Consider the following 16,289-nt stretch of genomic DNA (forward strand, 5'->3'; position numbering starts at 1 on the left):
ACTCAAGCCTCTGACGGTTCCGCCCCCAGAGCCTCTTGAGCCTCCTACGGCTTCGCCTCTCGAGCCTTCCAGGGCTCCGCCCCTCAAGCCTCTCGAGCCTTCCAGGGCTCCGCCCCTCAAGCCTCTCGGGCCTTCCGGAGCTCCGCCTCTCGAGCCTCCCAGGGTTCCGCCTCTCGAGCCTCCCAGGGCTCCGCCTCTCAAGCCCCTCGAGCCTCCCAGGGCTCCGCCCCTCGAGCCTCCCAGGGCTCCGCCCCTCGAGCCTCCCAGGGCTCCGCCCCTCAAGCCTCTCGAGCCTTCCAGGGCTCCGCCTCTCGAGCCTTCCAGGGCTCCGCCTCTCGAGCCTTCCAGGGCTCCGCCTCTCGAGCCTTCCAGGGCTCCGCCTCTCGAGCCTTCCAGGGCTCCGCCTCTCGAGCCTTCCAGGGCTCCGCCCCTCAAGCCTCTCGAGCCTTCCAGGGCTCTACCCTTCAAGCCTCTCGAGCCATCCACGGCTCTGCCTTCCGAGCCTCCTCCAGAGCCTCCTACGGCTCCGCCTCCAGCGGCTCCGTCTCCTGAGCCTTCCTTGGCTCCGTCTCCTGTGCCTTCCTCAGCTCCGTCCCCGGAGCCTTCCAGGCCTCCGCCTCAAGAACTGTCTACGGCGCCACCGCCCTCAGCTCCGCCTCCAGAGCCTCCCTCTGCTCCGCCTCCTGAGCTTTCCAGGGCTTCGCCCCCCGAGCCTCCTACGGCTCTGCCTCCAGAGCCTCCAGAGCCTTCTAGGGCTCCGCCTCTAGAACCTCCTTCGGCTCCGCCTCCTGAGCCTCCCTCAGCTCCGCCTTCTGAGCCTTCTACGCCATCGCCTCCCCCGGCTCCACCTCCCGAGCCTCCCTCGGCTCTGCCTCCAGCCTTCCACGGCGCCGCCTCCCAAGCCTTCTTCGGCTCTGCCCACAGGGTACACCATGGCTCTGCCTGCCTCTGCTCCGCCCCCAGGGTCTCCTGCGGCCCTGCCTATGCCTCCTGCGGCGCCGCCACCCAAGTCTTCGACTGCCCCGCCTCAGAGGTCCTCCTTGGCTCCGCCTCACGTGGCTCCGCCAGCTCCCCAGTGGCCACACCTCCCAGGTCCCCTGAACCGGCCATTGGCCCACGACCACCTCCCAGGCCACCGAAGCTGGCCTCTGTCTTGTGGCCTCCTCCCAGGCCTCCTGACCCGGTCCCTGTCCTGTGGCCTCCTCCCAGGGCTTCTGACCCTGTTCCCGTCCTGTGGCCTCCACCCAGGCCTCCTGCCCCTGTTCCTGTCCTGAGTCCTCTTCCCTGGCCTCCTGACCCAGTCCCTGCCCAGTGGCCTCCTCCCAGGCCCCCGACCCGGTCCCTGTCCTTGCCAAGTGGCCAGCTCCCGGGCCATCTAAACCGGCCTCTGTTCTGCGGCCACCTGACCCTGGTCCCTTGACACACCCCCATAGACTGCTTGCCTGCCCTCTCGGCCTCCATGGTCTATCTATCTACCCTCTCCACCTCCCTGGACTGCCTAATGGCCCCCGCGAGACTTCCTGCCTGCCCAGTGTACCCCCCTGGTCCGCCCATGTGCCCACTTGTCTCTGTCTGTTTGCCCCTGGTGCCCTCATTTGGGTTTTTCTTTGTGGGTCTTTTTTCGTCTTTTGTTGTTTTGATCGTCTGGAATCCGATCCTTAAGGGGGCTATGTAATGATTACCCTGTCTTGTCTCTCTGTTGCCCTCTTGTTTTCCATCTTGTCACTTTTTCACTTAGTTTTCACTTTGTTCCCTTATTTAACTCCATAGTCCACCCTGTCTTGTTTCACTGTTGCCCTCTTGTTTTCCTTATCTCTTTTAGTTGTCACTTTAGTCCCGTATTTGATTCCATAACCCTCTGTTAGCGTTCGTGCTCATGTTCATTGTTTACACCTGCACTTGTTAAGTTGCCTTTGGTTTCTGTTAATCACCTTGTTATCCTGTTTGAGTTCTGTTCTTTCATTGGCCACCTATCCTATGTTTGTGTATTTATACCCCGTGTCTTTGTTCTGTCTTTGTCGATCGTTGTTTGGTGTAAACCCGGTATGTGTTCCCTGCCCAAGTTCTCCGTTTGATCCTTCGTGTTTTAGTTAACGGTTTTATGCTTTATTTCCCCATCGTGGGTTGTTTGTTTGTTTCTCTTCTGTTTATTCAAATAAAGCCTCAGCTGCGTTTGGATCCGTAACTCCTCGTCTGCCTCGTTACTCCAACATTACATAGGCACTGCCCTGAGTAATAATATTCTGTCTAGGACAGCCTCCACAAGCCCTGTTTTAATCCAGCCTGCTAATTCAGAATGTCGGTGTCAGCATTTCTTAATACAGGTGTTCCCTCTCCTCTGACCTACAGATTTATATAGCCGTTTCCCCAAGTGGCCCAACTGAAAATGATTATTTTATTATAAGGCTGCAATTAAATAAATAAATAAACTTCCTAATTCTTGTCCTATTTCTTATCAGTTTCTAGTCCTCTTTTCTGCTTATTAAATCTTTTGTTGGAATGAACATCTGTATATGTAGTTCAGAAGATACATTTATATTTTATTGGTAATATTCAATGCTGGTTATTGTTACTATTTTCATATGAATCCATCTGTACTCAAAGTCTTAAGGCTCTTAAAGGGCACCCTGCAATCCCTTCTTTTTCTCTTCTTTTGTGAAGATGGCTACTCAGAACTTTAATGAACTCTGCTGTTATTAAATTTATCCTTCTCATACAAAAAGTTATAGTTCATGTCTTCAACTAGAAACTTTTCTTGTGAAAGAGGTCAGATATTATTCACACATTTTTTTTCAGGCTGCTGTTTTAATCTAAGTTTGAAGTATAAGATCTGCTCAACGACGGGCTTGTTGACTCCCAAAAATCCGCCATTACCCAGGATCTTGAAGAGCTTATGGGCAGGAAATTGCCCTTCTTCCTCCCATTTGTCTACTTAAGGGTTGATCTCTTGATTATCTGTAACACATTCAAACACAGAACAGTATACCTTTATTGAGTAATGTAAACAAATCTGAATGTGACCTGGCTAAGTAGCCAATGTTTATACGTTTGAAAGGGAATTGTGTATAACAATGTTTAAAAATTGATTCCAGCAAAGCAAGATATCTTGGAATAAACTCGCAGGCAAAGAATACATTCATGACACACAGGATATAGTGCTTTAGAACAACAAAAGAAACTGTGACATGGTCTAAATGTTCTGGCCTTATATAGTTACCTTAACCCAGTAACGCCCAAATCTTTAAAAAAAATTATTCCACCTTATTTCATAGGTCATTTAGAACCACTCAGAATTTATAAAGTTAAAGTGACCCATCAAAACAAAATGAGGAATTGGATTAATGAAATGCTAAACAGACATTCCCACTATCAGGGAATATATCTAACAAGTATTTTCCCACTGCAAAGCCTTTTCATATTTAACATGAAACCAAAATGTACCCTATTTACTTTCATAATGCACATTCTTGTTCTTACTGTGCACAATTCATCAGGGATGTTATTCCAAATTAAAAAGCTGCTTGTACAGACTTTATAATCTGTTTTTAAAATGCAATTAGGCCTGCCTGTGCCACCTCTGAAACAACTTTTCTTTTGGCTAAAAATAAAAAGCTTCCTTAATGTTGTTATTTTGGACATACACTCACCTAAAGGATTATTAGGAACACCTGTTCAATTTCTCATTAATGCAATTATCTAATCAACCAATCACATGGCAGTTGCTTCAATGCATTTAGGGGTGTGGTCCTGGTCAAGACAATCTCCTGAACTCCAAACTGAATGTCAGAATGGGAAAGAAAGGTGATTTAAGCAATTTTGGTTGTTGGTGCCAGACGGGCCGGTCTGAGTATTTCACAATCTGCTCAGTTACTGGGATTTTCACGCTCAACCATTTCTAGGGCTGAAAATGCCTTGTTGATGCTAGAGGTCAGAGGAGAATGGGCCGACTGATTCAAGCTGATAGAAGAGCAACTTTGCCTGAAATAACCACTCGTTACAACCGAGGTATGCAGCAAAGCATTTGTGAAGCCACAACACGCACAACCTTGAGGCGGATGGGCTACAACAGCAGAAGACCCCACCAGGTACCACTCATCTCCACTACAAATAGGAAAAAGAGGCTACAATTTGCAAGAGCTCACCAAAATTGGACAGTTGAAGACTGGAAAAATGTTGCCTGGTCTGATGAGTCTCGATTTCTGTTGAGACATTCAGATGGTAGAGTCAGAATTTGGTGTACACAGAATAAGAACATGGATCCATCATGCCTTGTTACCACTGTGCAGGCTGGTGGTGGTGGTGTAATGGTGTGGGGGATGTTTTCTTGGCACACTTTAGGCCCCTTAGTGCCAATTGGGCATCGTTTAAATGCCACGGCCTACCTGAGCATTGTTTCTGACCATGTCCATCCCTTTATGGCCACCATGTACCCATCCTCTGATGGCTACTTCCAGCAGGATAATGCACCATGTCACAAATCTCGAATCATTTCAAATTGGTTTCTTGAACATGACAATGAGTTCACTGTACTAAAATGGCCCCCACAGTCACCAGATCTCAACCCAATAGAGCATCTTTGGGATGTGGTGGAAAGGGAGCTTCGTGCCCTGGATGTGCATCCCACAAATCTCCATCAACTGCAAGATGCTATCCTATCAATATGGGCCAACATTTCTAAAGAATGCTTTCAGCACCTTGTTGAATCAATGCCACGTAGAATTAAGGCAGTTCTGAAGGCTGAAAGGGGTCAAACACAGTATTAGTATGGTGTTCCTAATAATCCTTTAGGTGAGTGTATAATAGCCCTAAAATAGCCAAAGTAAACATGTCTGACCAGGCACACAGCTTCCTTCTGAGTCACTTCGAGAATCCTGTGTTGTAATAACATAACCATTGTGAAACGTATTGAGCATTACCAGCAATTCTCATGTACATTTGTCTCACTATATAAAAGCATGGACAAAAACATACATTCCTGATAGATGAGTGACATAACATTATAAACTACACCATTTTCAAGTTCAGTGGAAAAATCTAAGATATATGAGACATAGTCTGGAAGTCTCGTTCAATCATTATTTTGTGTTCTATAACAAGAAACATGAAAATACCCATTCTGAGCACCTCTTTCAAATGAACTCAAAACCCAAAAGGACAGTGATGGAAAAATACGCCAAAAAGGAAGGGTGTTCTCACCCTGACTGTACCCACAAGGTGACTATTAATGCATTCCATCTTACTCCTGACGTACAGATTTGAGAATTGTTTGGTGAGATCCAAAACTAAGATTAATGATTTGTCAACACATTATGCACACAAGAGACATGGCCATTCAATTAACCAGAATAACAGAGTAAGTGATGTTTCCGGAAGTGGTAACCCTAGTTTGTGCACGAAACACAAGATACACTCATTATTTCAACCTGAACATATCTAACATGACTTAAGTGTTACGCAAGATTAATACTGAGAAGAATTTAACTGGAATCATGAAGAGGTCATCTTGAGAAGAAATGCATTTTATTTGAAAATACTTTCAGCATGAGCAATCAAAAGCTTCCTAACAAACTTGTTTTCAATGTTGCACTCTCTGGTGATATCTTTAAAAAAAAAAACCTGTCCCTCAAATTCACATTCGGGCATTGTACTCATTATCCGTTTCTTTTTCTGTTTTCCACTTTCTCATACTGCCCCATTACATGATACTGACACATTTGAAACCACTGGGAATAGAGGACAGGACTTCCTTTCCCAAGTTTAGCAACCCCGCCAAGTCTATACAGTTTGAGGGGAAAAATCCTTATACATTTTTATATAATAAAGCAGTCTGCTTTTCCTTAAAGAAAATGTTCAGGCCAAAAATCACAAAAAAGCATCATAAAGGTAATCCATACAACTCCTTTTCAATCCTTTTTTTACTATAAATCTCCACTTTCACTTTCACTTAAAGTGGTTCAAGAGTGCGCACCCATCTGTTTGCCGAAGACGTCCCCCTGCGGTGACACAGGTCCAAGCGGCTCCATCCCATCCTGAGCCAAGCTCTCGTCCCTAGCGTAGAGCCCCCCACAGGACCCGCCGCTAAGACCCCCAAGAGGGCTCCTAAGCGCCCCTGAGATGGGCTACCCCATGGAGATGACTGCTGGATGGAGATGACTGCTGGAACACGGGAGCTGGTGAACAGACCACTCTTTCTCCTGGTGGAGAGCAGGGAGAAGAATCTTTTATTTTATGTTACCACACCCCTGACGGACTTCAGTACCCACATTGTCAAAAAAAGAGCAGTTTCCTCTCTCCTTGGGCCACACCGCCGGTGTACACGGTCAACGTTTCCACGGCAACCACACACCGAGCGCTCCCTCCATTCCCTGCTCCTCCCTGCTGCGAGGCCCCACCCACAGGTATGTCAGATTTGATCCTTACATTAGTGCCACTTGCTCAGAGTTTGGATGCGTGGATAGCACTTTACAACCCATCACATGTGATGGCCACAACCATCTGACTCGGCTATGTGATTCAATTCAGCAGACGACCATCTTGGTTACGCGGCGTTCACTTCACGGCGGTGAAGCGCAAGAACGCCACCGTCCTACATGCAGAGATCGTAGTCCTTCTGCAGAAGGGCGCGATAGAGCCTGTGATAATGCTAGGACCTGCAAGTTCTGAACCGGGCCTTGCACAGACTCCCATTCAAGATGCTGATGCAGAAGCCCATTTTGACGTGCATCTGGCATCAAGATTGGTTCGCGGCAGTAGACCTGAAGGACGCGTACTTTCACGTCTCGATTTTACCTTGACACCGACCCTTCCTACGGTTCATGTTTGATCAGCCCCCTTGCGGGTTCAAGCACAATCTACAAGGAGTGTGGCATCCTCGTAGGCACTGGCCAATGGCACCTTGATGGGCAACACCCAATACCTTCGTGAGATTCTACAATCTCTAGGTTAAGCAGGTTTTGTCCCATGTTCTTTCAGGTACGAACAGGTAAGTTTCATAATGCGGGGCAGCTGGCCGGGTGTACCGCTTGTGTATAGCACCTTTCCCCTCCAGGAGGTGAAGTTGTGCACTCTTTTCTCCAATGTGAGTTCACGGACTGTGAATCCTGGATGTCCTTCCTCCTAGCCCTCTGGCTCACGAATTCAGCAGAGAAATTCGTAGTCGGGCCCAGTATGTGTGCTAATGTCCCCTGTACTGGGGTACGTGCTCCACAGGTGTCGGTGATGTGTTTTCCGCGGCACAGTCTCCCTTCGGTAGACCCACGTTTCCCTTGGGCACAGTTCTCTCTGCCCAGTCGCTGTGTTTGTAGAGCTCCTCCCCTTGACGCAGGTGACGTATTTTCCACATGTTTACCCCCCTCCCCCCCTCGGGGAAAGATTTTTTTGTGGTAATTTTTCGATTGAGCTTAACTTGTATTGAACCTGGAATATTCCTTTAACATGTTTGAAGGAGATCCCATATTCATTGATGATTATTGAATAGGAGTACCAAATGTTTTGGCAGTTAACATTCTATGGTTACCATGGTACGTTTCACTAATCTGAGATAGAGACATTTTACACACACACACACACACACACACACACACACACACACACACACACACACACACACACACACACACACACACACACGTTGTGTTTCCATGTTTATGGGGACTTTCCATAGACATAATGGTTTTTATACTGTACAAACTTTATATTCTATCCTCTAAACCTAACCCTACCCCTAAACCTAACCCTCACAGAAAACATTCTGCATTTTTACATTTTCAAAAAACATAATTTAGTATGATTTATAAGCTGTTTTCCTCATGGGGTCCGACAAAATGTCCCCACAAGTTCAAAAATTTCGGGTTTTACTATCCTTATGGGGACATTTGGTCCCCACAAAGTGATAAATACACGCTCACACACACACACACACACACACACACACACACAAAACTGTAAACCAGACCCAATTATGTTTCTGAGAGTTTCAAAAATTTTCAGTCAGAAACTATAGTGTCCCATTGCCATGTACAGAATTAAATTGCTCACCATCCAGTTTTGATATGATTAATTTTGTGCGATCTGGCCATGCGTTAAATTATATGTGATCAATTGACAAGCTTACCTTCGCCCTTTCAAGCTTCACCTCAACTTTGTGCTGGGTTACTTCCATTATAGCCTTATCCAGGTCTGTCAGATCATCTAAATTTATAACCGGCATTTCCTGTGTGAAATCAAATCAAACAGTCATTCAACAATCACATGTGGTTAGCTATTAATGTTTGAGAGATTCAGTTATAAAGTATAGATTCTGCACCTCTCCATCAATCCGGTTTATAAAGTAATCTGATATAATTAATGTAATCTCTTAATCTTATGAAAGCAAGCACTTTTATTATATCATAGTCTTTCCACAGTCTTCTCCATGTTCAGCAGGAAAAGTAAATTGTGGTTAGACTGTTCTCATGAACTATTACACATAAAAAAAAAAAAGTATATACATTTTATATAGCAAATTACTTTACAAAAAAAAATACATTGACATTTTTACAAAGAAAAATACATTGAAATGAGAAGCCTTTTTCACTTATAGACACTGGGGTGGCAGTATACAGTAGGTCAAGGGACACAGAACATATCAGCAAAATATGACCTGCAAAATAAATAAATAAAATAAAACTCCTGGCTAAAGGAATCCTGGGAGAGAATTTGTCATTTAATTTTATTAGAATTTACTACTTAATTTTTATTAGTATTTACTACTTTATTCATATTTAGAAATTACTAGTATTAGTATTGGTTTTAAAGTAATCTGCTGTAGTCAATGGATAGATAGTCAGTTGTGTCTCTGTGAAAAAACTCTCTTCGTAAAAAAAGGAAAAAAACAATTCAGAGCCAACGGCTTGAGATAATGGGGTCTTATTGTGAAAACATGCTCTTGTCTGCACCCACTAAATCAATAAGAGCTTGATGGAACTTGATTCCTCTTTCCAGGACAAAGTTGAAATGATGTAGACATACCAGAAACACTTGGCTTGGTTTAAATAGGTCTGCATATTTTCAAGATACTTTTTTACCATGTGGATTGAAGGCAAAGAGAACAGTAACAGTATATTAACAAGTGCTTTCTTCTTGCACACAATCCTTAATTAGTGGTGTGTTCTATGCTGGATAGCCATAGTATAGTATAGCCATAAGATGTAAACAATAGGCCTATTCATAAATGGTTTTAGTGTAATAAAATTGCTTAATAACTTTTTCTGTGTAAAGTTTTAGCCAATTTTACAACTTCATTGCCATGATGATGTCATTTAAAAAAAAAAAACTAAAACGACTGTAAAAATGACAATTTAAACAACTTTACAGCTCAAATAACGAATGAGTTTTAACAGAAGAATTAAAGGTGCAATATGTAGGCTAATATATTTACTGTACTAAAGCATTTCATAATATGTTATCAGAGATTTAGGAAACATGCTAGGTTGAAATAATGGCTTCTCCCAAAACAATGCTATACTCTGTATATTCTACTTTGAAATGTTCGTTCTGGGCGGAATTTCTGTTTATGTTTTGGCCTGTGTGATCCCGCCCACTACCTACTCACCAATAGTATTTCTACACCCCAGGTTGCCAGATAATAAACTAGTTAGCAGGCAAATACGGCATGCTGCAGCCATGGAATCTAGAAATACATCTAGCTAACATTGACAGAGCTGGTTTATAATTGTTTGTAAACAATTAAATCATTACAAACATATACATTAGCTGATCAACTTACAGTGTAAGGCTCCTCGTTTGCCATTGTCAGTTTGCTCGTTCCTGTTGCCTGTCTTCAACCTGGCAACCCAAGTGAGCTTCGAGCCTGATGGGGAGACAACTCTCAAACATTTTGAATTTGAACTGCTGTACACATTTTAAACACTTGATATCAAAGTATATTGCTTCTTTAATTAAGTGCTTTTATAAAATTATAAGCTTAACATTTCTGCCATTAAAACCTCCAAAAATTGGCCCCATTCACTTCCATTGTAAGTGTCTCGCTGTAACTTCAGTTTTTGCTGTTTTTAAAGAAAAGGCCAGAAGATTAAATATATTTTTTTGTAGTAATCAACAAAATGCCACAAATGCTGTTGATTGAGCTTAACTTGTATCGAACATGGAATATTCCTTTAAGAAGATTTTCGGATATTATTATTATAATTATTCTTAGGTCTATTATGTATTAAATGGTCTAATTATGTACCAAGCAGTCTGATATACAAATATAAGGTTGTGAAATATGAATTTATGATTTATTTCCTACTCTGGGAATAGACGCAATTTGCTGTCGAACTGTGCGGATTTCTCGTGGAAATGACTAAGCACATCCCGCCCTTCCAAATCTACCCCGACAAAAAAAAAAAGAAAAAAGAAAGAAATCTCCATTTATAAGGGCAACGATTGTGAGAAATCAACAGATACACATCGGGCTTCTCGTGAGTTTGGATTTCAAAGTTCAACACAATGACACTTTACTCGTCTGGAAGTCTTTTGATAAGTCTTTTGTTTATTATTACTGTACTGCAGAGAGCCGTCGGTCAACAACCCAAAGGTAAAGATAACAGTCTCCTTCCTAACACTGTAGTTAATATGGCACAGATGCGTTTTCTTGACGAAACTTTCGACTTAAAACAATTAAAAGTTGCATTTGAAAAAAAACAAAATATGCTATTGTTTTGCATGATATTGTAGGCTATATAACTAAGCTTAATGTTAATGGCTTGAGAATGTCACAACTTTTGTAATTCGTATTTATTCCCCACAGAGGTTTGCCTGTTGCAAGTTGATGAAGGACCGTGTGATGACGCCATAACGCGTTATTACTACAATACAATCACCCAACAGTGTGAGGAATTCAGTTATAGCGGTTGTGCAGGAAATTTAAACAGGTTTAAATCCCTAATAGAATGCAGGAAAACATGCTTCAGGATACCAAGTAGGTTCATTTTAAATGTACACTCTCTATACTGAAATAATACATTATTTAACATCACTGAATGAACCTAACTATATTAAGATATAACAACAAATCTAATCTTAAACAATTAAGGGTTATATAGTAACAGCTCCTTAAGGTAACAATTGCAGGTTACCACTTTTTACAGAACCAAACATATACTTAAATGCTCCGTAAACAATATATATGGAATTTAAATAAACAATTTAACTTTTTATAGTTATAGTTATAGAGTTCTAAGAGCAGTTATGGTTAAAATAATAATATTTTACTGGACATAACCATTTATTTGATCATTCTATACTGTAAAAAGTGTTTTTAACACCTGGAACTTCTTCCTTAAGGAGCTACTGTATACTGCCTGACCTGATCTTTAAAATTGGTTTTGTTGGACTAACTTATATTCATAAATATTTTTTACTTGAATCAAACCTCCAAATTTAGATGCTACCACACAAATCAAAATGTTTAGGTTTAGTTTTTTAATGTACTGCTATAGCAATTTTTCCAAATGATTTGAAATACAATCAGTCAATTGATGTGAAATACAATTACAATAACTTAAGCGTTTTTTTTTTTACACACTATAGAAATTCCCCAGATTTGTCGTTATCAAAAGGATGAGGGGCCCTGTCGTGCCATCTTTAAGAACTACTTCTTCAATATGACCTCAATGCAGTGTGAACCTTTCGACTTTGGTGGATGCCATGGCAATGCAAACAACTTTGAAAACATTCAGGCATGTGTGGAATATTGCATTCCTCCAAAAAGTAAGTACATAGAGACACTAGTTTTATAAAAACCTTTTATCTAAGCAGGTCTTTAAAAAAAAAGGATTTATTTGAAGATGAGATGGTGGAGAAGTCTTTTTAAAGAGAGCCTACTAGCAATGTAGCTTTGAAACTTGATAATATTTTAATGAGAAAATTGATATGTTATAAAATGGGGGACATAGAACAGAGAACATTAAGGGACCTGTGTCCTTGTTCAGCCAATAATTGTATTCATCGGAACAAATAAAGGCATTTGTATTCTCATTTTTTCAAATCATCAACACAACAAACTTGTTTAATGGCCATTTTCTCTAAATGTTTTTCAGTGTCCTGCTTTGCTTAGTTAATGGACCCTGGTTCCACCTACAACACATTGGAGAAATCTAAGATAACTCTTAGAATTATCTTAAAGGCTCTCAACTCTTTTGTGGTCTTCTTTTTCAGCAGTCCCTGTCATTTGTCAAGACTTTTTGGACCCAGGGAAGTGCTCAGCTTCCATACCGAGGTATTACTACAACTCTGCCACAAAGACATGCCAGGAGTTCATATACAAGGGATGTGGAAGAAGCAGCAACAACTTCAAGTCCAAACAAGACTGCATGGATGTGTGCGGTATCACTGGTATGTTTGATTGCTTTGGTTCAGTTTGAAATTACTATGACAGAATGATTATCATTTATACAGTGGAACAATATTATTTTTAATGTCTAACAATGTGTTTTGTTTTCCTCAGGGGCTAAACATTGGAAAAAACCAATGATAAGAGTTCATAAAAAGTACATAAAACGCACAATGCATCAGCCCAAAAGGGTGCAACAGGCCAAATAATTGTTCATGAAGTCATGTGCCACATATTTGACAAAGATTCTTGCACTTATTTTACAGTAGTTTATAGAAGTTGAGGTTATTCAAACAGGCAGTATGTTCTCAACAAAATAGGCATCTGTGTCCATTATTATTTGATCACTCTGTGTACATATGATATTAAATGTTCTTAGTTAATCATTTTTGTTTTATATTTCCATGGATTTTGCACATGTGCATTTTTTTGCATTATTAAAAAAGTATTTGTCTTACACTGTTTTTTTAAAGTGATATAGCATAATGTTACTGACATTGCATTTCAGATAGCTCATTTGAGCTCTTTCTTTAACCAGAATGCTTGATTAACTAAGGCTGGCAGCTGCTATCATCTCAAGTCTAGCAGAAGTAACATGACAGTCATTTCAAAATGCTAGTGACACTTAAAGTGACAAGGACAAGAATGAAAAATGATTGTGCTGTGTTCAATCTTTGGTGACTTTATGGCTGGTCGCGCTTAAGCAATATTGTCTGTTAGAGTGAGTTACATGGTTTATCATGCAGCTCTCACTGACCTTGGGTGACATTTTTATATAGATTTTATGTAAATACAAATTCCATTCTTAAATAAATGTGTGGAATTATGTTATTCTTTTGTATTAATAAACAGAACATGACCCATTTCAATGTACACCTACTTCTGGCTTTAAATTACCCAGAATTAACAAGCATTTGCGAGTCTTTAATTTGTATAAATCTTTTTTGTAACATTTTTAGATGTATTAATGATCACTACCAATTCATGTTTTAAATCTTGATTCAGAATAATATATATATAAAATTTGATCTGTCACGTGCAAACACACCATTAAACACACATCAGTATGAACTAACATTACCATCATCACATTAAATTATAGCTGCAGGATATCTTTATTTGATCTCGCAATTTTTGACCTAATATTGACCTTAAGGCATGCCAGTCTATTGCATACTGTGGCAAATCAAAAACAAACACAAAGACAATGTTTCATTTAACGAAACAAATAGCTTTCAACTGTGTTTGATAAAATTGCAAGTGATTTTCTAGAACCAAATTAGCATTTTAGGATGATTACTCAAGGATATGGTGCTGGAGTGATGGCTGTTGGAAATAGGGCCTGTCTAGATTTGTATAAAAAAATGACTTTTTTCAAATAGTGATGGTGCTGTTTTTTACATCAGTAATGTCCTGACTATACTTTGTGATCAGTTCAATGACACTTTGGTGAAATAAAGTACCAATTTCCTTTCGAAACAGCAAAATCTGTACATTATTCCAAACTTTCTGAGATATATACTGTATGTCTAGCTAATGTGTAATTCAAGTGTAGCTCAGTATGTGTTTGACAACCAGTTGCATCTCATGACATTTCAGTACGGAAGTAATAAATACTGTTCTTTATTTTTTGCATCATCTCTTTGATATATAAAAAAGAAAACATTAAAATATATCAGATTCTATTCTATTATTTTCTGAACTGCCTTGAAAATCTTTTGAAAATTAGCATTTTTTTGATCCATTTCTGTATAGATATTAATGCTTGGTCACAAAAGACCTGAGAATGTAATGTTTGGTGAAACAGCCATGCATTCAAGGGTTAAAATGTACTAACATTTCCATTTGCACATCCATTCGTAGCCACTAAAATGCAGTGGCACCATCATCAAATTCAATTATTAATTGATATATAAATAAACATGACTGTTTCACTTTATTGTTGTGAAATTCTCTATTTGTTAAAGAGCCTAGCAGAAAAGTAATATGTATATAATTAAGCTTAAATTATTACCATCTGGGATTATTTTAGAAGTCTATATAGCACCCTCTGGTGTAATTATCTATCAAGAACAGAAGAGAAATTGTTTGGCCAGACAAACAATTGAAATCGATATTAGACATAAGGTGAAGCATCTGTCACATGGAAAATATAATTTCATGGCAAGATAAACAAAACGGACATATTATGAATTTGTTTGGGAGCTTAATATCCTACAAATATCTTAAGTGCCAGTCACAATAACTCAACAATGGCCCCGGATTTAGAATGATTAAAACAGCCACAAGGTGGAGTTCTGTTTATTGTTTCATGTTTTGCCATTATAACCCTCTAAGAAATGAATTTGGTGTGAATGATTCCATTTAGACCTTTAATGCAAAATATTTTTTTCTCCTTTAAAATATGCTGGCTGCTACATATTTTCTGATTGTCATACACAGGTGGTATTGCTTGTTTGTTTGTGTTCAGAAAATCTTGCCATTTTGCCATTACATTTTAGCAAGTATTGTCCAGTCCGAATAAGACATTGTAATTAAAGGGAAAACTAAGGCAACATCATCCCTTGAGGTTGGAGACCTTAAATAGAGACTATAATAATTAAACTGATGTTTCTTTTCCAATAACAATTTTCAAAAACTCAGACACTCAGTTAGCCTCTTGCATTCGTGTCAGTTATATAGGGAGCTAGATGACAATCTTAAGTGTGTTTTTTTTTTTTTTTGAGCAGAGACTGCATCTCCTGTACTAAAGTCTGCAAAGGTTAATAGTTTTATACTAAAAAGAGATTTGTTGGCTCTCAGCAGGTTTGGAAGGTTGCACACTGGCACAACTGAATTTGATGCATAGTAAAATGATATTTTATTTATGATTGCTGAGAGGTGACAGGGTACCCTCTGGAAATAAATGCTCAAATCAGTCCACCAGCAAGGTGTGATTTATGTAAATCAGAAATCTGGAACTTTCATTTCTCTTCAAAGACACGTTTAAATTGAAAGTGACAGAATACTGAGGAGATCACAAAACCCAAGAAATGTTTAGTAGGGCAGAACACCACATTTGTAACTTGTTGGTTGAAGTTTCAGTGTCACTCAAGGTGGGGCCCTTAAGTGACATTGAATCAACCAAGTATTTCAACCAAGTGTTTTTCGTTTTAGTTCTTGTAAAACATATATTTTTAAATACACACTGAAAAAAAGGGTTATAGTCAAAATAGATAAAAATGCAAGCTGTGTATGTATGATATTTCACTTTGTGAAACATAACTGTCCAAAACATGCAAAGTGTAACATACTTGGATATTTACAAATACTTACAATTGCATCACATCATCTAACCTTTTCATCAAAGACATGTTGAAGCAGTAATTATCAACAGTATACACTCACTGAACACTTTACTAGGAACACCTACACCTATTTATTCATATGATTATCTAATCGACCAATCGTGTGACAACAGTGCAATGCATAAAATCATGCAGATACACATCAGGAGTTCAGTTAATATTCATATCAACATTTAATCTCAGTTATTTCAACCTTGGCATGATTGTTGGTGTCAGACGGGCTGGTTTGAGTATTTCTGTAACTGCTGATCTCCTGGGATTTTCACGCAGAACAGTCTCTAGAATTTACTCAGAATGGTGCCAAAAACAAAAAACATCAAGTGAGTGGCCAGACAGGTTCGAGCTGACAGAAAGCTGACAGTTAACTCAGATAACCACTCTGTACAATTGTAGTGAGCAGAATAGGATCTCAGAATGCACAACATGTTAAACCTTGAAGCGGATGGGATACAACAGTAGAAGACCAAGTTGCCACATTTTAGTACCATAGTGTTCCTAATAAAGTGCTCAGTGAGTGTATGTCCCTGCATTTTAAAGACAAGATATATTTAATTAACTGATCAGTG

The 16,289-nt window shown here is 40.1% G+C and overlaps 2 protein-coding genes across 3 annotated transcripts in view; one reads left to right on the forward strand and one right to left on the reverse strand.

Annotated features, from left to right (window-relative positions):
* zgc:85777 (uncharacterized protein LOC405871 homolog) overlaps positions 1-7,342 on the reverse strand; it is a 29,027-nt gene extending 21,685 nt beyond the window's left edge. Inside the window, 2 exon segments of the mRNA XM_052092332.1 lie at positions 5,969-6,194; positions 7,191-7,342. Of these exon segments, the coding sequence (XP_051948292.1) occupies positions 5,969-6,194; positions 7,191-7,342 (378 nt within the window).
* Positions 7,343-10,405: 3,063 nt separating this feature from the next.
* LOC127619756 (tissue factor pathway inhibitor 2-like) lies at positions 10,406-14,270 on the forward strand. 2 transcript variants are annotated; one of them, XM_052092738.1, is made up of 5 exons: positions 10,406-10,579; positions 10,793-10,963; positions 11,575-11,754; positions 12,205-12,378; positions 12,491-14,270. In XM_052092738.1, the coding sequence occupies exons 1-5, from the start codon at positions 10,492-10,494 to the stop codon at positions 12,583-12,585; spliced, it is 708 nt and encodes a 235-aa protein (XP_051948698.1). In that variant the 5' UTR covers positions 10,406-10,491; the 3' UTR covers positions 12,586-14,270. The 2 variants fall into 2 exon arrangements, with proteins under 2 accessions (XP_051948698.1, XP_051948697.1); XM_052092737.1 differs by having other exon boundaries at positions 10,409-10,579; positions 12,202-12,378; positions 12,491-14,265.
* Positions 14,271-16,289: the final 2,019 nt, after the last annotated feature.

The sequence above is a fragment of the Xyrauchen texanus genome, chromosome 26 (genome assembly GCF_025860055.1).
Source record: "Xyrauchen texanus isolate HMW12.3.18 chromosome 26, RBS_HiC_50CHRs, whole genome shotgun sequence".
In the NCBI taxonomy this organism is placed as follows: domain Eukaryota; kingdom Metazoa; phylum Chordata; class Actinopteri; order Cypriniformes; family Catostomidae; genus Xyrauchen; species Xyrauchen texanus.

Excerpts from the sequence above, each read along its gene's own strand:
- LOC127619756 (XM_052092737.1), top strand. The coding sequence starts at position 10,492 with ATGACACTTTACTCGTCTGGAAGTCTTTTGATAAGTCTTTTGTTTATT. Across the intron at positions 10,580-10,792 it reads CGTCGGTCAACAACCCAAAG|AGGTTTGCCTGTTGCAAGTT; the intron begins GTAAAGATAACA and ends TATTCCCCACAG. Across the intron at positions 11,755-12,201 it reads ATATTGCATTCCTCCAAAAA|CAGTCCCTGTCATTTGTCAA; the intron begins GTAAGTACATAG and ends CTTCTTTTTCAG.